Here is a 20,937-nt window from a genome sequence, read left to right as displayed (position 1 = left end):
CAGGAAACGAGAACAGCACCTAAAATCAGAATCACTGCAATACAGACAATCATACTGGGAGGGATCATGGCTTCATCTGCTATGACTAAAGGAAAGAAAATTATCATGGTAAGAACCTAATTTTCCCTTCCTTGTCATCAAGCAGATGAAGCCATTACATATGGGATGTAACAAAGCAATCCCTAAATAGGGTGGGAACAAGCCACACCATGCGCTAGCACCTGTGCTCCAAAACGCGCATCCCTCCTGGCAGTCACATCCAGCCTGTAATGTCGGGCGAAAGAGAACTTAGAAGCCCATGTTGCAGCACTGCAAATCTCATGAAGAGATAGTGCTCCAGGTTCCGCCCAGGAAGAAGAAATCGCTCTTGTGGAATGTGCCTTAAAGGCTTCAGGCGGAGCCCGGCCAGACAGCAGATATGCTGAAAAGATAGCTTCTTTGAGCCAACGGGCAATAGTGGCTTTAGACGCTGAAGACCCTCTGTGAGGACCTGGAAACATCACAAAAAGATGATCAGAGGTCCTGAAAGAATTTGTAATTCACAGATACTGCAACAGAGTCCTGCGCACATCCAAAAGGTGCAACTGCCCAAATGAATCTGGAAACTCCTCCTCAACAAAGGAGGGAAGAAAAACAGGCTGGTTTAGGTGAAACGCTGAAACCACCTTAGGCATGAAGGAAGGCACGGTCCGAACCGTGACCCCTGACTCTGAGAATTGCAGAAAAGGGTCTCTACAGGACAGCACCTGGAATTCTGACACCCATCTCGCCGAGGTAATGGCCACTAAAAAGAGGCCTTCAGTGTCAAATCTTTCTCTGAAGCATGCCGAAGCGGTTCAAAGGGAGCCCCCTGAAGGACCTTCAATACTAACCCCAGGTTCCAAGCTGCACAAGGTGCCCGCACGGAAGGATGGAGCCGAAGCACCCCTCTAAGAAACCGTGACACATCTGGATGAGGAGCTAAGGACACGCCTTCAACCTTGCCATGCAGGGAGGCCAATGCTGCCACTTGCACCCTCAGGGAATTATAGGCCAAGCCTTTATGTACACCATCCTGCAAAAAGTCCAGAATCGGCGAGACAGGAGCCCGCAACAAAGAAAGTGCTCTTGAAACACACCAGACTTCAAACTGGCGCCAAATCCTGGCATACGCCACGGAAGTGGAGCGCTTACGGGCCTGCAGGAGAGTGGAAATTACCTTATTTGAGTAGCCTTTATCTCTCAATTGCGCCCTTTCAATCGCCATGCCATAAGACCAAAGTGGCAGATATCCTCCATGGCCACCGGACCCTGTGACAACAGGTGCGGAACCAGAGGTAACAGAAAGGGAGCCTCCAACAGCATCTGTTGGAGGTCCGCATACCAAGGCCTCCTGGGCCAATCCGGGGCGATGAGCACAACTTCTTCTGGATGCAGCCGAATCCGCAGGAGCACTCGCCCTTTCAAGGGCCATGGAGGGAAGACATACAGCAAGCCCAGGGGCCAGGGTTGAGCCAAGGCATCCAACCCGGCAGAGCGAGGATCCCGCCGTCTGCTGAAGAAGCACGGGACTTTGGCATTGGAACTGGTCGCCATAAGATCCATCATGACAAGGCTTGCCCCATTTGGCACATATCTGCAGGAATACATCTTCTGCTAGTTCCCACTCTGCTGGATCAATCTGATGCCTGCTTAGATAGTCGGCTTGCACGTTGCTCTGACCTGCACTGCTGACAGGGACTATAGATGCAGCTCGGCCCAGTGGCAAATTTGTTCGGCCTGCGCGGCTAAAGCTCTGCACTGAGTGCCACCGTGTTGATTTATGTAGGCCACTGCTGTCGTGTTATCCGACATCACTCGGATAGCCAATCCTTTCAGGGTCACTTGAAAGGCCAGAAGAGCCAGAAACACCGCTTTCAACTCCAGGCGGTTGATAGACCACTCTGACTCGTCGGGCGTCCACAGACCCTGGGCATACTTCCCCTGGCAATGTGTGCCCCAGCCCTTCAGGCTGGCATCTGTCACTACTAGACACCAATCGGGGAGCGCCAGCGGCATTCCTCGCCGCAGCATGCTGTCTGAGAGCCACCACTCCATGCTGAGTCGGGCCGCAGGGAGCCAAGAAAGTCTGCATTGATAATCCTGAGAAACTGGAGACCATCTTTGAAGTAGGGAATACTGTAGAGGTCTCAGGTGCGCTCTCGCCCATGGTACCACTTCCAAGGTGGCCTTCATCGATCCCAACAGCTGGACAATGTCCCAAGCTCATGGGCGGGGCATCCTCAGGAGCAGACGGACCTGATTCTGAAGCTTGCACCGCCTTTGCTCGGGAAGAAACACATAGCCCGAGGCTGTGTCGAATCTGGCCCCCAAATTTTCTAGAGATTGCGAGGGGGTCAGATAACTTTTGGCCATATTGACGACCCAGCCCAGAGATTGAAGGACTGAAACCACTCTGGCTGTAGCTAGATGACTCTCTTTTTCTGAGTCTGCTCTGATAAGCCAGTCGTCTAGGTACGGGTGAACCCGGATACCCTCTCGCCTTGGCCCTCTCCACAAAGACAGCCCACTTAGCTATATGTCCTAAGACAATGGTACAGAGAAATCAGATGGTATCTACTACTGCTTCTGTCTTGAAACCAGTGCTGAGTTGAAGGAGAGGGGTGGTAGTCTTCAGTAGTTCTTAGAAGCCTGGAAAACCATCATGACCCACGGCTACAACCTCAACTTTGCAGGTCTGTGCCATCAAACAGACTTCTGGATACCATTTGAAAGCACCCCTATACCTAGTTCCCCCAGATGGAACAAAAAAATCAGCTCCTTCAAGTACAAGCTGTAGAAGTTGAGGATCACTGGATCTTTTTAAAGCCATGAAACTATGGAACTTTGCTATCTCTGTGCAAGCAGACAAACCAGGCTGATTTTTGGACCCTCTTAAATGGACCCTCAATGTCGTCTAACTTTTTTGCTTCCAAGCAGAGCCACAAATGTGCCCTTTTGCTTCAGGTGGCCATCTAACCATAGGATCTCTTGCCTTTTCTATATTCTGACCTCAAGGCTTGCTCTGTGCCTTTCCATCACTTTCTCTGCTCTCTCAAGTGGTCCAGAGTCTGTGGCAGGACAGAACCTTGTAGCTCTTTTCTGACGCTGTTGTGTCTGGTTCCTGTGGCTGATGATCCGAGCCTAGCAGTCTCATCCCACACTTCTGGATCAGAAAGGACATGTGCTCAATCATAACCTCAAGTCTTTGTTGCTATGGCATGGCTATTTTAACCAAGTGATTTTCCTCCATACCAATATTACAAGAAGTGTAGGCAGTCTTAAAATGTATCACTCTAAGGGGAAGTGCCTCACCAGTTGGATTATGCAAGGAACCTTTAGTCCCTCTTCATGCTCAATATCTGGACTTTCTGGATTGCCCCTGCATTTCTCTTATTCATACTTGCAAACCTCATCAGTCCACTAACCCTTAACTGCTATCCCAGCTTAGTATGATTCCGTTGATGGAAAGCTGACCTACTACTACTTAACATTTCTAAAGCGCTACTAGGGTTACGCAACGCTGTACAATTTCACATGGAAGGACAGTCCCTGCTCAAGGAGCTTACAATCTAAAAGAGAAGTATACAATCTAAAAGACAGGTGTAAATCTAGAGACAAGTGTACAATCAAAAAGACAAGTGTAGAGTCGAACTGATAGGGCATACTATATTTCTCGAAAGGTTAGGTGCCGAAAGCAGCATTGAAGAGGTGAGTTTTAAGTAGAGATTTGAAGATGGGTAGGGAGGGGGCTTGGTGTAGGGGTTGAGGAAGATTGTTCCAGGCATAGGGTGAGGCAAGGCAGAATGAGCGGAGCCTGGAGTTGGCCGTGGTGGAGAAGGGTACAGAAAGGAGGGATTTGTCCTGTGAGCGGCTGATTGATCAATGGATTCCTCCATACCAAGCTGCCTATACAACATCCTTAATAGGTCCTCAGTGTGGTCTTAGTAGCTGATCTGGACCACTTTGAACTCCTGGCTGAAATAGCACTCTAGCATGTATTTTGGAAAGTTATTTTGCTTTTTGCTGTCACCTTGGCCAGATGAGTAAGTGAATTGCAATCTGTGGTGCACTATTATTAGTATCAGTACATCAATGAACCCACCCATCTTCCTACTGAAGATGATTTTGGTCTTCCACCTCAACCAGCTATCCTAAAAGTCTCCCCCCCCCCCCCCCCCCCCCCCCCCCAAAAAAAAAAAAAAAAAATAAAACAAAAAACACACACTCAACCAGTGGAGGCTACCTTCCATGCCTTAAATTGCAAAAGAGATTTATTTTACTACCTGAGCACCACTCAGCATACCAGTAAAGCCTTCAGTCCTAACAATCAGGCCTAACGTTCTCCAAGCAAATCCTTTCTCACTGGTCGCTGTTTATGCATTTATCTTCAAAACAGGTAAAACTCTGCCAGTACAAGTCTCCATACAGAAGCATTGGTTCATAGCCCTCACCCATTTAGGGTCTACTTCAATTATGGTCATCATAAGGCAGCAATATGGTTGTCTTCTTTTGCAAGACGATATTGCTTGGAGGTCTCTTAATATGCACTGTCCAAAAACAATATCTTTCCAAGAAATCTTTTAGCATAACATCTTTCTCCGAGGACAAGCAGGCTGCTTGTTCTCACGACTGGGTTTACGTCCACGGCAGCCCCCTCCAACCGGAACAAAAATCTTGCGGGAGGTCCCGCACGCAGGGCACGCCCACCGCTCATGCGCGGCCGTCTTCCCACCTGTGCGCGACCATTCCCGCTCAGTTTTTTCCTTTCTGCACTGGAGACACGCGTCTTCGTCCCTCTCCTAGTCAGCCCCGGAAACCGGATTGCGGCCTAGTCTGTTCTTTATTTTGTTGTTGCGCGTTCGTGCTTTTTTCATTTAAAAAAAATAGTAAAGAAAAAGAAGTTTTCCCTCGTCGTTCTTTAGTCGCGAGGTTGCGTCGTTAGTCGTTTATTTTTCTTTCTTCTGGTGTGCTTTTCACCGCCACCATCGGCGATTTTGACTTCGCCGATGCGATTTTTCCGTCGATGTCCTCGAAGGTCCCGAGCGGATTCAAGAAGTGTGGTCGGTGCGGCCGGCAGATCTCGCAGACCGATACTCACGCTTGGTGCCTCCAGTGCCTTGGCCCGGAGCATAATTCCAAGACGTGCACCTTGTGTCTCGGCTTACGGAAGCGGACGCAGGAGGCGAGGCAAGTTCTTCTGGACCGTCTTTTTGGAACTTGCGCCAGCCCTTCGACGTCGACCTCGATGGCATCGGTGTCGACAGCCGGGTCTTCGGTACCGATGTCGACGGCGTCGGCGCCGACTATGGCATCGACCCCAGGAGCACAGGTTCCCTTGGCCCGACGACCTGCCTGCGACGGTGGTGGTGAGTGGCCGTGTGGGCAGTCTGCCCCGGCCACTCCCGCCACTCAGGGCCATCGGGACCGAACCCTGTCGGATCCAATACCTCGAGGCCGTGGGGACTCCACCTCCTCCTCGTCTCTTCCGCGGAGCGCCGATGACGGACATTGGAAGAAAGCTGCCAAAAAGCACCGTCATCGGTCACCCACGGCGCACGGGACTGGCAGCTCCGGGACATCGAGAGAGGACTCGACCCCCAGGAATCGGTAGTGCCGGGAGGAGCGCTCCCCCTCGGTCGAAGAGGTGTCGATGCGCAGGTCGTTGGGTACCTCGGTACCGTCTCCTGGACCCGGGCAGCTTCCAGCACCGACGCCCACACCGGTCCCTCTGTGTTTCCCAACAGCGGGCCTAGACGAGTACCTCCGAGCCATCCTTCCGGGGATCCTGGAAGGGTTGATGCGCCAGGCCCTGCCGGCACCGGGGGTTCTTGCGCCCTCGGTGCCGTTGATGGAGGCGCCGGTGGGCTCTGGTCCAGTGATCAGGCCGCCGACGCCGCTTGCGGCACTGGTGTCGACTGCCACTCAGGTGGAATCCCCGTCGATGGAGGGAGCTTCGTCCCCGCCGGCGCGCCAGTCCACCTCTCGATGCCATCATCGAGGACGTGGTTCCTCGCAGTCGAGACGGGCCCAGTCTGAGCTGAGAGAGCTCATGTCCGACACAGAGGAGGATGCCTCGTGGGGGTAAGGAGGAGAACCCCAGATACTTCTCCTCAGATGAGTCTGTGGGCCTTCCCTCCGACCCCACTCCTTCACCGGAGAGGAAGCTCTCGCCTCCTGAGAGCCTCTCCTTTGCCTCTTTTATCCTGGATATGTCTATTAGCATTCCCTTCCCAGTGGTTACTGTGGATGAGCCGAGGGCGGAGATGCTCGAAGTCGTCGACTATCCATCACCACCTAGAGAGTCTTCCACGGTACCGTTGCACAATGTCCTTAAAGAGACACTGCTTCGGAACTGGTTGAAGCCATTATCTAATCCCACCATTCCCAAGAAAGCGGAGTCCCAATACAGAATCCACTCAGACCCCAGAGTTGATGCGGCCTCAATTGCCTCATGACTCGGCAGTCGTGGACTCTGCTCTCAAGAGAGCACGGAGTTCGAGGGATACCGCCTCGGCGCCCCCTGGGTGGGAGTCTCGCACTCTGGACTCGTTTGGGAGGAAGGCCTACCAATCTTCCATGCTCGTGACCAGAATCCAATCATACCAGCTCTACACGAGCATCCACATGCGGAACAATGTGCGGCAACTGGCGGACCTGGTTGACAAGCTCCCCCCGGAGCAGTCCAGGCCATCTCAGGAGGTGGTCAGGCAGGTGAAGGCGTGCAGAAAATTCCTGTCCAGGGGAATCTGACACCTGTGATGTGGCATCCCGAGCTGCTGCCCAAGGTATAGTGATGCGCAGACTCTCCTGGCTGCGTGCCTCTGACCTGGACAACCATACCCAGCAGCGGCTGGCGGATGCCCCTTACCGGGGGGATAACATTTTTAGTGAGAAGGTCGAGCAGTTGGTGGACCCAACTACACCAGCGGGAAACCGCTCTCGACAAGCTCTCCCAACGGGCACCTTCAGCATCCACCTACGCAGGTAGACGTTTTCCCCGGGCCCAGCAGGCTGCACCCTACGCCTACAACAAGCGTAGGTACACCCAGCCGGCCCGAAGGCCTCCTCAGGCACAGGGACACAGTCCCAGCGCACTCGTTCTCGTCAACAGCGTGCGCCTAAGCCGCCCCCTGCGCCTCCACAGCAAAAGCAGGGGATGAGCTTTTGACTGAATCCATGAGAACATAGCCGCCATCAAAGTAGCCGTGCCGGACGGCCTGCCAGTCGGGGGGAGGTTGAAAGTTTTTCACCAAAGGTGGCCTCTCATAATCTCCGACCAGTGGGTTCTCCAAATAGTGCGGTGCGGATACACCCTGAATTTGGTCTCCACCCCACCAAATTGTCCACTGGGAGCTCAATCCTTCAGCTCCCATCACAAGCAGGTACTTGCAGAGGAACTCTCCGCCCTTCTCAGCACCAATGCGGTCGAGCCCGTGCCACCCGGGCAGGAAGGGCAAGGATTCTATTCCAGGTACTTCCTTGTGGAGAAGAGAACAGGGGGGATGTGCCCCATCCTAGACCTGAGAGGCCTGAACAAGTATCTGGTGCAAGAAAAGTTCAGGATGCTTTCCTTGGGCACCCTTCTACCCATGATTCAGAAAGACGATTGGCTATGTTCCCTGGATTTAAAGGACGCTTACACTCGCATCCTGATACTGCCAGCCCACAGACACGTCTGGGGACACCTCACTTTCAGTATTGTGTGCTGCCCTTTGGGCTCGCCTCTGCACCACGGGTGTTCACGAAGTGTCTCGTGGTGGTTACGGCGTACCTACGCAAGCTGGGGTTGCATGTGTTCCCGTATCTCGACAATTGGCTGGTCAAGAGCACCTCAGAGGCAGGAGCTCTTCGGTCCATGCAGTGCACTATTCAACTTCCGGAGCTCCTGGAGTTTGTGATAAATTACCCGAAGTCCCATCTCCAGCCAGTCCAATCTCTGGAATTCATAGGAGCTCGGCTGAATTCACAGACTGCTCAGGCCTATCTTCCCGAGGCGAGATCTCAGAATCTTCTGTCCCTCGCTTCCCAGACCAGGGCGTCTCAGCAGATCACAGCTCGGCAGATGTTGAGACTCCTGGGCTCTACTGTCCATGTGACTCCCATGGATCGTCTTCACATGAAATCGGTTCAATGGACCCTAGCTTCCCAGTGGTGCCAAGCCACCGGGAATCTAGAAGATGTCATCCGCCTGCCCATCAGTTGCCGCAGTTCGCTGCGCTGGTGGACAATTTGGACCAATTTGACCCTGGGGCGCCCATTCCAAATTCCCCAGCCCACAAAAGTGCTGACGACGGATGCATCTCGCCTGGGGTGGGGAGCTCATGTCGATGGGTTCCACACCCAGGGGGTGTGGTCCCCCAAGGAACAAGATCTTCAGATGAACCTCCTGGAGCTCCGAGCGGTTTGGAACGCACTGAAGGCCTTCAGGGATCGGCTGTCCTACCAAATCATCCAAATTCGGACAGACAAATCAGGTTGCAATGTATTACATCAACAAGCGGGGGGCACCGGATCTCGCCCTCTGTGTCAGGAAGCCGTCAGGATGTGGCATTGGGCACGCCATTTTGGCATGCTTCTCCAAGCCACATACCTGGCAGGCGTAAACAACAATCTAGCCGAGAGGCTGAGCAGATTCATGCAACCGCACGAGTGGTCGCTCCATTCCAGAGTGGTACGCAAGATCTTCCGAGAGTGGGGCACCCCCTCGGTGGACCTTTTCGCCTCCCAGACCAATCACAAGCTGCCTCAGTTCTGTTCCAGACTTCAGGCACACGGCAGACTGGCGTCAGATGCCTTTCTCCTCCATTGGGGGAACGGCCTCCTGTATGCATATCCTCCCATACCTTTGGTGGGGAAGACCTTACTGAAGCTCAAGCAAGACCGCGGCACCATGATTCTGATCGTGCCTTTTTCCCAGTCAGATCTGGTTCCCTCTTCTTCTGGAGTTGCCCTCCGAAGACCCGTGGAGATTGGAGTGTTTTCCAACTCTCATTACGCAGAACACCGGAGCGCTTCTGTACCCCAGCCTTCAGTCTCTGGCTCTCACGGCCTGGATGTTGAGGGTGTAGATTTTGCTTCGTTTGGTCTGTCTGAGGGAGTCTCCCTTGTCTTGCTTGCCTCTAGAAAGGATTCCACTAAAAAGAGTTACTTTTTCAAGTGGAGGAGGTTTGTTGTTTGTTGTGAGAGCAAGGCCCTAGAACCTCGTTCTTGTCCTGCACAGATCCTGCTTGAAGACCTTCTGCACTTATCAGAGTCTGGTCTCAAGACCAATTCAGTAAGGAATCACCTTAGTGCAATTAGTGCTTACCATTATCGTGTAGAGGGTAAAGCCATCTCTGGAGAGCGTTTAGTCGTTCGATTCATGAGAGGTTTGCTTTTGTCAAAGCCCCCTGTCAAGCCTCTTGCAGTGTCATGGGATCTCAACGTCGTCCTCACCCAGTTGATAAAACCTCCTTTTGAGCCACTGAATTCATGCCATCTGAAGTATTTGACCTGGAAGGTCATTTTCTTGATGGCAGTTACTTCAGCTCGTAGAGTCATAAGTACATAAGTAATGCCATACTGGGAAAAGACCAAGGGTCCATCGAGCCCAGCATCTTGTCCACGACAGCGGCCAATCCAGGCCAAGGGCACCTGGCAAGCTTCCCAAACGTACAAACATTCTATACATGTTATTCCTGGGGTTTTCCAAGTCCGTTTAGTAGCGGTTTGTGGACTTGTCCTTTAGGAAACCGTCCAACCCCTTTTTAAACTCTGCTAAGCTAACCGCCTTCACCACATTTTCCGGCAATGAATTCGAGTTTAATTACACGTTGGGTGAAGAAAAATTTTCTCCGATTTGTTTTAAATTTACTACACTGTAGTTAATCGCATGCCCCCTAGTCCTAGTATTTTTGGAAAGCATGAACAGACGTTTCACATCCACCTGTTCCACTCCACTCATTTTTATATACCTCTATCATGTCTCCCCTCAGCCGTCTCTTCTCCAAGCTGAATAGCCCTAGCCTCCTTAGTCTTTCTTCATAGGGAAGTCGTCCCATCCCCGCTATCATTTTAGTCGCCCTTCGCTGCACCTTTTCCAATTCTACTATATCTTTCTGAGATGCGGCGACCAGATTGAACACAATACTCAAGGTGCGGTCGCACCATGGAGCGATACAACGGCATTAAAACATCCTCACACCTGTTTTCCATACCTTTCCTAATAATACCCAACATTCTATTCGCTTTCCTAGCCGCAGCAGCACACTGAGCAGAAGGTTTCAGTGTGTTATCGACGACGACACCCAGATCCCTTTCTTGGTCCGTAACTCCTAACGTAGAACCTTGCATGACGTAGCTATAATTCGGGTTCTTTTTTCCCACATGCATCACCTTGCACTTGCTCACATTAAACGTCATCTGCCATTAGCCGCCCAGTCTCCCAGTCTCGTAAGGTCCTCTTGTAATTTTTCACAATCCTGTCGCGAGTTAACGACTTTGAATAACTTTGTGTCATCAGCAAATTTAATTACCTCGCTAGTTACTCCCATCTCTAAATCATTTATAAATATATTAGAAAGCAGCGGTCCTAGCACAGACCCCTGAGGAACCCCACTAACTACCCTTTTCCATTGTGAATACTGCCCATTTAACCCACTCTCTGTTTCCTATCCTTCAACCAGTTTTTAATCCACAATAGGACATTTCCTCCTATCCCATGACCCTCCAATTTCCTCTGTAGCCTTTCATATGAGGTACCTGTCAAACGCCTTTTGAAAATCCAGATACACAATATCAACCGGCTACCTTTGTCCACATGTTTGTTTACTCCTTCAAAGAATTGAAGTAAATTGGTCAGTGAGCTTCAGGCCCCTGGTAGCTCATGCTCCGTATACTAAATTTCATCATAACAGAGTAATCCTCCGCACTCACCCTAAGTTCTGCTAAGGTGTCGGAGTTCCATCTTAACCAGTCAATCGTCTTGCCAACATTCTTTCCCAGGCCGCATACCCACCCTGCTGAACGTCAGTTTGCACATATTGGACTGCAAGCGAGCGTTGGCCTTCTATCTGGAGCGGACACAGCCCCACTGACAGTCCGCCCAATGTTTATTTCTTTCGACCCCAATAGGAAGGGGGTTGCTGTCGGGAAACGCACATCTCCCAATGGCTAGCAGATTGCATTTCCCTTCACTTACGCCCAGGCTGGGCTGGCTCTTGAGGGCCATGTCACAGATCATAGTGTTAGAGCCATGGCAGCGTCGGTGGCCCACTTGAAGTCAGCCACTATTGAAGAGATTTGCAAGGCTGCGATGTGGTCTTCCGTCCACACATTCACATCACATCACATCACATCACTGCCTCCAGCAGGATTCCCGACGCGACAGTCGGTTTGGGCAGTCAGTGCTGCAGAATCTGTTTGGGGTTTGAATCCAACTCCACCCTCCAGGACCCGATTCTATTCTGTTCAGGCTGCACTCAGTTGTTCTTCGTAGGTCAATTTCTGTTATGCCCTCGCTGTTGTGAGGTTCAATTGACCTGGGTTCTTGTTTTGAGTGAGCCTGAGAGCTAGGGATACCCCAGTTGTGAGAACAAGCAGCCTGCTTGTCCTCAGAGAAAGCGAATGGTACATACCTGTAGCAGGTGTTCTCCGAGGACAGCAGGCTGATTCTCACCTACCCTCCCTCCTCCCCTTTGGAGTTGCGTTTTTCCTCATTTTGCTTGTCATTCAACTGAGCGGGAACGGTTGCGCACGGGCAGGAAGACGGCCGCACATGCACGGAGGGCGTGCCCTGCGTGCAGGACATCTCACGAGATTTTTGTTCCGTTTGGAGGGAGCTGCCGTTTACGTCAACCCAGTCATGAGACCAATCAGCCTGCTGTCCTCGGAGAACACCTGCTACAGGTATGTATCATTCGCTATCTTCCTTATGAGGCTGGGTTTCCTAAAGAAAATCACCAGTTACCCTCGGCTCTGGAATCATCCATACTGTGGTTCCACCTCCTGCTTGAACATGGAGGAAACAAGATAGCATACCTTTAATGGGGATTCTCTGTGGACAGCAGAGGACTGAAGTTACACAGTTACACTGTTCTTTCTCTCTACTTTGTTGTAAGCGCTGAAAGAGACTGATGTGAAAGACGGTTCAGGAACTGTATGGGAACTCAAGCACATGGGTCTGGCATGGTGATGCATGGGATGATGTCACCATACTATGCTTCCAATCCTCTGCTGTCCACTGAACTGCCACTGTACATAAGCAGTTTCACTAAATATATTCTTGTACATTTTGTATGATATTGTAAATGTAGAATAGCCATACTGGGTCAGACCAATGGTACATCTAGCCCGGTGGCCTTTTTCTAGCAGTAGCCAATTCAGGTCACAAGTACCTGGCAGAAGCCCAATCCCAGGGCAAGCAATGGCTTCCCCCACAAATTGTATTCTGACATTTTGTATGTTGAGCAGTGTTGATGGTTACTGAAGGGCTACCTTATAAAATATTAAGTCATAGCTCTTACATTTAGGACCAATTTTTATATTTCATTTTCTCTTCTAAATGAAATTAGATCCAAATACTTGGTTAAATTTCTATGGACATCTTTCTTGACAACCATACTACTTTGATTAGTCATGTAGATTCCTATAGAATGACATGTGCTGTGATGTTTTCTGTTCTTGATTGTTCCCCATTGCAGGAAGGATTGGTATATGCTGTGGAGTTCTCACACAGGTCTGGCCGAGATCTCATCAATGTGGCCAAGAAACGCACCAATATTATTCCTGTGATTGAGGACGCTCGCCACCCTCATAAATATCGCATGTTAGTAGGTAAGTGCTCAGCTGCAATAGCCAGAGATGCTAGCAAGAAAGATGTTTGGAATGCTACATTTAACTCAGAGTGGGTTGGAAGCTGGACAGAGAACCAAGACTCATTCTATCCATATAGCAGAAGCTTGGGGAAGGAAAATGATTGATCTTTCTCTGGAAAAGAAGACACAACTAGAAATAATTTGGTCTTAAATTAACCTACTTGGTTTAGGTTTGGTAGTGTTCTGTTGCCACTTCATTTTAGTCTGACTGCTGCGGTTACTGGACAGTGTAAATTCCCATGTCTTGTAACACATTGTTCCTCATAGAAAGGCAGGGCGTGAATTATTAGAATAAATCATTGCTGTTCTGTAAAGCTTAAAAAAAAAAAAATTCTCTGAGGGCAAGCAGGCTTATAATTATTACAGATGGGTAATGCTGGTCCGTGTTGCCAGTCTGTAGCTTGTAACAAGCTTAAAAATAGGTCTTTGAGCACGAGGTCTACTCCACTGCACATGCCAGAGTGCCTTTCCATCCACTGCGAGAGTGCAGGACCAGCAGTTTTCTTTTTTTTTCTGTGCTGAGGAGAAGATGTGTTCATTATCCACTCCTCACAGCTAGTTCGGATTTGGTCTTTGTGCCTTCCTTTTTCTTTTTTAAGGTACAACAATTTTTATTGATGGGAAACCCAAAATGCACCGACATCTGTAAACGTACAAACATGAAACAAAGGAACTTATAATACAGCGTGCAAACTATATACTTCTCCTCCTCCCCCGCCCCCCCTGCAAGAACAGTAGAGACATAAGGATCCCGCTAAAAAAAAAACCTCCCTCCCCGAATTGAACAATAAATCCCCAATGGTACCCTAAATTCGTACAATCTCCTCTCCCCCCCCCCCCCCCCCCCCCAATCCAGAAGGAAGCCGAGTATACTCTGTCATGAGTGGTCACATCACAGATAAGTTATAAATGATTAATAATGAGGCTGCGACCCTGGGGACTCAATAATTGCAAATAGGGATTCCAAGTTAGTAAAAATTGCTTCTTGCGCTTAATAGTATCCTTCGCCTCCCTGGCCTCCCACAAAGCCAAAAGAAATTCCAAACCCAGGAACCCACCTGAATCCTCAAAAGTGGGGACACATAATGTTTAAGCTGTGCCCACTTGACCCTTCACGTTCTCAAAAGAAATCAGTTCTCACCACCACCACATGTTCTAAAAGAGAAATCCCCTTCTGTTCCCATGTCTTAAAAGTAAGATTATACCACCCCGGAGTAAATGCTCTGCCCCCCTGAATAGAGAGTTGGTCAGATACGTAAACGTTGTCCACAATTTCCCCACTAGAACCCTCTACATATCACGTAAAGGGCCTAACACACTATTCCTGAGATAAGGAGTTTGAGCTGTAGTGTATAAAGAAGAGAGGTGGTGTGGTGCATAATATTCTCTTTCCAACTCTACTGGTGTATAAATCAGAGTTTGCCCAAACCAATCTCCCAAATGCTGTAATAAGCATGCTTGATTATAAAGCTTCATATTTGACACACCCAGGCCCCTCTGTTTCCACTCTTCTATTGTAGTGGATATTCTCAATTTTGGATTTTTACCCGCCCAACAGAAATTACCAGAGAGCCTGTAAAGACTTCTCAGGTCTGTCTGTAGCAATCGCAAAGGTAAGACCTATAGGACATATAGCATATTTTCAAAGCACTTAGCCTTCCAAAGTTCCATAGGTTTCTATGGAACTTTGGAAGGCTAAGTGCTTTGAAAATATGCCTCTTATAGCCATCTAGGAAATTGAACCATTTTCAAAAGACTTATCCTTCCTAGTAATGATAAAGGGAGATCTCTCCAACCAGTCAACTTCCGTTATCCATAAGGGCTCCAATGTCGAGGCAGTGCATCGACCCGCCATCCATCGCCAATCTAATTCCTAAATATTTGAAGGAGTCAGTCGCCCAATGTAAAGGAAAATCCAGTCCCCAATCGGCCTGTGGTTGCTCCGAAGAGGACAGAGCCTCCAATTTCTCCAAATTCAGATGAAACCCTGCAAAGTATCCATACTGCTGAAATGTATCCAATAGTGCCGCGAGGGAGTCCCTAGGATTAGTGAAGTGGACTAGAATATCATCAGCAAAAGCCGCCACCTTAAAGCATTGGGTACCAATTTGGACTCCATTAATATCCGGATTTACCACAATGTCCCGGAGGAGGGGGTACAATGACGACACACATAGGGGGAAAGGGAGCAACCCTGTCGAGGATGGCGACTCCATTCCATTTACTAACACTCTCGCCTGGGGCGCCGAATATAAAGCCCTAATGACCGAGACAAAACGGCCTGAGAAACCGTAAGCCACCAAAGAGGCAAGCATAAAATCCCAGTGTACTTGGTCAAAGGCCTTCTCAGTGTCAAAACTAATAAGGATTGACAAGAAATCCCTATGCTTTCTATACTCCCAAGTTGGTCAGTATAGTTCGGGACTCTTCGTTACCGAGTGACCACCGACAAAGCCCACCTGCGCCTTATGAAGAATATTAGGCAACATCCGCGCCAGACGTTTTGCCATAATTTTCGTCAATTTAATTTCATGATTTAACAAAGAGATAGGCCAATAGGATTCTGGCAGAGAAAGGTCCCTGCCGAGCTTGGGCAAAATGATAATTTGCGCCAATGCAAGGGAGGGCGGCAAGGATTCCATCTCCACGATCCTATTAAATAATCTGGTAAGGGGGAGGGGGAACCACTTCTGCTCCCAAAAGCTTATAGAATTCCGCCCTAAATCCATCCTCTCCCGGGGCTTTGAACAGAGGGCTAGCATCAATCGCTGCAACGACCTCATCTTCTTGAATCTGGGCATTCAGGTACTCCCTGTCCCCCTGTCCAAGCCCCGCCTCCGGCAGCGAAGCATATAGGCTGCGATAGTAATTGTGAAAAAGAGCACATGTGTCCTCATCTGAATGCACTCAATGTCCCCTTGGATCCTGAAGAGATAGTCTCCTGGGTACACCCCTTAGGTCGAGCAAGTCTGGCCAACATCCGCCCCGTCGTCTTACCATGCTTATATAGCATGTATAGATAGTACAACTGTGATTTAATCTCTCTCTGATGAAGTTGAGTATTCAGTGTTCTCCGAGGACAAGCAGGCTGCTTGTTCTCACTGATGGGTGACGTCCACGGCAGCCCCTCCAATCGGAAACTTCACTAGCAAAGTCCTTTGCTAGTCCTCGCGCGCCCGCGCGCACCGCGCATGCGCGGCCGTCTTCCCGCCCGAAACCGGCTCGAGCCGGCCAGTCTTCTTTTGTCCGCACTCGGTACGGTCGTTTTTTCGCCGTGTCGAGCCCCGGAAAGTCGACCTCGCGCGTCCAAGTTTTTTTGAGCGTGTTTTTTCTTCGGAAAAGCTTTCTTCTAGTGCGGGAAGTGCTCCGGAAACCCTCCCCGGGTTTCGTGTCAATCCTCCCCGTACTTCCAGCTTTTTGCCCCGATAAGTTTTCTTTCGTCGTCGGGGTAGGCCTCTTTCGGCCTCGGTCGAGATTTTTCTCCCTCTAAATTTTGGTGCTTCAATTTTCGCCATTTCGGCTTTTGATTTCGCCGGCGTGATTTTTCCGCCCATGACATCGAAGCCTTCCAGCGGCTTCAAGAAGTGCACCCAGTGCGCCCGGGTTATCTCGCTCACTGATCGACACTCGTCGTGTCTTCAGTGTCTGGGGGCTGAGCACCGCCCTCAGAACTGCAGTCTGTGTTCCCTGCTTCAAAGGCGGACTCAGGTAGCGAGACTAGCCCAGTGGAACGTGTTGTTCTCGGGCTCTTCGTCGGCATCGGCACCGGGATCTTCGAGTGCATCGACGTCGTCAGCGTCCAGACCATCTTCCTCGGCCGCCCTTGCATCGAGTGCATCGAGGCATCGGGCCTCTGCATCGGCGCCGAGACATCGGATAGCTGCATCGACGTCGGTGGTACCGGGACCTCGTCTCCTGATGTCGTCGGACGGTGGTGCATCGAGTGGAGTGCAGGTGAGGGCTGTCCATTCCCCTGCTGGTGGCGGTGAGCCCTCGGGTGCGTCTCCTCCTACCCTGAGGGCTCCTGCGGTACAGCCCCCCCGAGATCGACCCTCTTCGGTCTCGGCCCCGAGGAAGCGACGGATGGATTCTACGTCCTCCTCGTCGGTGCCGGGGAGCTCCGGTGACATGCTTCGGAAGAAATCGAAGAAGCATCGACACCGGTCTCCTCCCCGTGTCGGCACCGAGAGCTCTGGGTCGCCGAGGGATTCGGCACCCAGCAGGCATCGGCACCGAGAGGACCGCTCACCCTCTGTTCAAGAGGTGTCGATGCGCTCCACTCTGGACAGCCCGGAACAGCCTCCTCGCCCGGAACAGGTTCTGACGTCGACGCCTGCATCGACCTCTCAGCCTTTTTCTGCAGCCACTTCTGAACGAGAGCCTCCGGGCCGTTACTCCCAGAGATTCTGGGAGAGCTGTTTGCGCCCTACCCCCTCCGGTACCGGCGGTGCTTGCGGCCTCTGGTACCGTAGAGCGTGGCGCCGGGCTGGCCCATTCGCCCAGGTTGAGGTCCCCGACGTCGACCGGCGGCACCTCCCAGGAGGGCTCCCCGATCTACGTCGGCGGAGGGAGCTTCGCCGATGCGGGCGAGGGAGTCTTCCTCTCGACGCCCCCGTCGTGGACGTGGTTCCACTGAGTCGAGCAGGGCGAGGTTGCAGACAACAGGTTCGGGAACTTGTGTCTGACACCGAGGGTGAGCCTCGTGGGAAGAAGAGGGAAGACCCCAGATATTTCTCTGACGAGGAGTCTGAGGGTCTTCCGTCTGATCCCACTACCCTCTCCTGAAAGGCAGCTTTCTCCTCCTGAGAGCCTGTCTTTTCGCTTCCTTTGTCCGGAGATGTCTACGGCCATCCCCTTCCCGGTGGTTGTGGAGGACGAGCCCAGGGCTGAAAATGTTTGAGCTCCTGGACTATCCTTCTCCACCTAAGGAAGCGTCCACTGTTCCCTTTGCACCATGTCCTAAAAAAGACATTGCCTTGCGAACTGGACAAAACCCTTAACTAATCCCCACATTCCCAAGAAGATCGAGTCCAGTACCGGATCCATGGGGACCAGAGCTGATGCGCACTCAGTTGCCTCATGACTCTGGAGTTGTGCATTGGCCCTAAAGAAGGCTAAGAGTTCTAGGGAACATGCTTCGGCGCCCCCGGGCAAGGACGCTAGAACCTTAGACTCCTTTGGGAGGAAGGCCTACCATTCCTCTATGCTCGTGTCCAAGATTCAGTCTTACCAGCTCTACACGAGCATACACATGCGGAACAATGTGCGGCAGTTGGCGGGTCCTGGTTGATTGCTCTTCCCCCCGAGCAAGCCAAGCCTTTTCAGGAGGTGGTCAGGCAGCTGAAGGCGTGCAGAAAATTTCCTGGCCAGAGGAGTTTATGACACTTTTGATGTTGCGTCCAGGGCCGCTGCTCAAGGTGTGGTGATGCGCAGGCTCTCATGGCTGCGTGCCCGCCAGACCTGGAGAATAGACTCCAGCAGCGGATTGCGGACTCGCCTTGCCGTTGCGGACAATATTTTTGGCGAAAAGTTTGAACAGGTGGTAGAGTCTCTCCACCAGCGGGACACCGCATTCGACAAATTCGCCCCGCCGGCAGCCTTCAGCCTCTACCTCTACAGGTAGACGATGTTTTCGGGGGAAGGAAGACTGTTCCCTACTCTTCTGGCAAGCGTAGGTACAATCCTCCTTCCCGACAGCCTGCGGCCCAGGCTAGCCCCAGCAGCGCTCGCTCTCGTCAGCAGCGTGCGACTCAGCAAGGCCCCCGCGGCTCCCCAGCAAAAGCAAGGGGCGAGCTTTTGACTGGCTCCAGCAGAGCATAGCCGACATCCAAGTGTCCGTGCCGGGCGACCTGCCAGTCGGAGGGAGGTTGAAAGCTTTTCACCAAAGGTGGCCTCTCATAACCTCCGATCAGTGGGTTCTGCAAATAGTCCGGCAGGGATACACCCTCAATTTGACATCAAAACCTCCAAATTGTCCACCGGGAGCTCAGTCTTACAGCTTCCAACACAAGAAGGTACTTGCAGAGGAACCTCTCCGCCCTTCTCAGCGCCAATGCGGTCGAGCCCGTGCCATCCGGGCAGGAAGGGCTGGGATTCTATTCCAGGTACTTCCTTGTGGAAAAGAAAACAGGGGGGATGCGTCCCATCCTAGACCTAAGGGCCCTGAACAAATATCTCGAAAAAGAAAAGTTCAGGATGCTTTCCCTGGGCACCCTTCTCCCCATGATTCAGCAAAACGATTGGCTATGCTCTCTGGACTTGAAGGATGCCTACACACACATCCCGATACTGCCAGCTCACAGACAGTATCGACGATTTCAGGTGGGCACACGCCACTTCCAGTACTGTGTGCTACCCTTTGGGCTCGCCTTGCGCCAGGGTGTCACAAAGTGCCCTAGCTGTGTAGCAGCGGCATCTTCCGCAGGCTGGGGGTGCACATGTTCCCATATCTCGACGATTGGCTGGTAAAGAACACATCAGAGGCAGGAGCCCTGCAGTCCATAGCGGCATGACTATCGCCCTACGGAACTACTGGGGTTTTGTGATAAATTATCCAAAGTCCCACCTTCTCACCAGCGCAGAGACTCGAATTCATAGGAGCTCTGCTGGATCTCGGACGGCTCGCGCCTATCTCCCAGAGACGAGAGCCAACAACTTGTTGTCCCTCGTCTCGCGGGTGCGAGCGTCCCAGCAGATCACAGCTTCGGCAGATGTTGAGATTGCTGCGGCCACATGGCTTCCACAGTTCATTGTGACTCCCATGGCCGCCTGCACATGAGATTCTGCTCAATGGACCCTGCCTCTCAGTGGTATCAGGCCGCCGGAGGTCTAGAGGACGTGATCCACCTGTCCACGAGTTTTCTCGACTCCCTGTATTGGTGGACGATTTGCTCCAATTTGACTCTGGGACGTCCCTTCCAAATTCCTCAGCCACAAAAAGTGCTGACCACGGATGCGTCCCTCCTGGGATGGGGACTCATGTCGATGGGCTCCACACCCAAGGAAGCTGGTCCCTCCAGGAACGCGATCTGCAGATCAATCTTCTGGAGTTACGAGCGATCTGGAACGCTCTGAAGGCTTTCAGAGATCGGTCTGTCCCACCAATTATCCAAATTCAGACAGACAACCAGGTTGCCATGTACTATGTCAACAAGCAGGGGGGCACCGGATCTCGCCCCCTGTGTCAGGAAGCCGTCAGCATGTGGCTGTGGGCTCGCCGTCAAGGGCATGGTGCTCCAAGCCACCATATCTGGCAGGCGTAAACAACAGTTCTCGGGCCGACAGGTTGAGCAGGATTATGCAACCTCACGAGTGGTCGCTCAACTCCCGAGTGGTGCGCCAGGTCTTCCAAGCGTGGGGCACCCCTTGGTAGATCTCTTCGCATCTCGAGTGGACCACAAAGTCCCTCAGTTCTGTTCCAGGCTTCAGGCCCACGGCAGACTGGCATCGATGCCTTCCTCCTGGATTGGGGGGAGGGCCTGCTGTATGCTTATCCTCCCATCCCTCTGGTGGGGAAGACTTTGTTGAAACTCAAGCAAGACCGAGGCACCATGATTCTGATTGCTCCCTTTGGCCGCGTCAGATCTGGTTCCCTCTTCTTCTGGAGTTGTCCTCCGAAGAACCGTGGAGATTGGAGTGTGTTTCCGACCCTCATCACACAGGACGAAGGGGCGCTTCTGCATCCCAACCTCCAGTCGCTGGCTCTTACGGCCTGGATGTTGAGGGCGTAGACTTTGCCTCTTTGGGTCTGTCAGAGGGTGTCTCCCGCATCTTGCTGCTTCCTAGGAAAGATTCCACTAAGAGGAGTTACTTCTTCCATTGGAGGAGGTTTGCCGTCTGGTGTGACAGCAAGGCCTTAGATCCTCGCTCTTGTCCTACACAGACCCTGCTTGATTACCTTCTGCACTTGTCCGAGTCTGGTCTCAAGACCAACTCCGTAAGGGTTCACCTTAGTGCGATTAGTGCATACCATTACCGTGTGGAAGGTAAGCCGATCTCAGGACAGCCTTTAGTTGTTCGCTTCATGAGAGGTTTGCTTTTGTCAAAGCCCCCTGTCAAGCCT

At 51.6% G+C, this 20,937-nt stretch overlaps 1 protein-coding gene across 1 annotated transcript in view; it reads left to right on the top strand.

The window, feature by feature from the left end:
* Positions 1–20,937, top strand: part of LOC115478811 (rRNA 2'-O-methyltransferase fibrillarin-like) — a 393,169-nt gene that overhangs the window by 285,761 nt on the left and 86,471 nt on the right. Inside the window, 1 exon segment of the mRNA XM_030216419.1 lies at positions 12,706–12,834. Within this exon segment, the coding sequence (XP_030072279.1) occupies positions 12,706–12,834 (129 nt within the window).

The sequence above is a fragment of the Microcaecilia unicolor genome, chromosome 10, assembly GCF_901765095.1.
Source record: "Microcaecilia unicolor chromosome 10, aMicUni1.1, whole genome shotgun sequence".
Taxonomy (NCBI): domain Eukaryota; kingdom Metazoa; phylum Chordata; class Amphibia; order Gymnophiona; family Siphonopidae; genus Microcaecilia; species Microcaecilia unicolor.
This window is presented reverse-complemented; position numbering and strand designations above follow the sequence as displayed.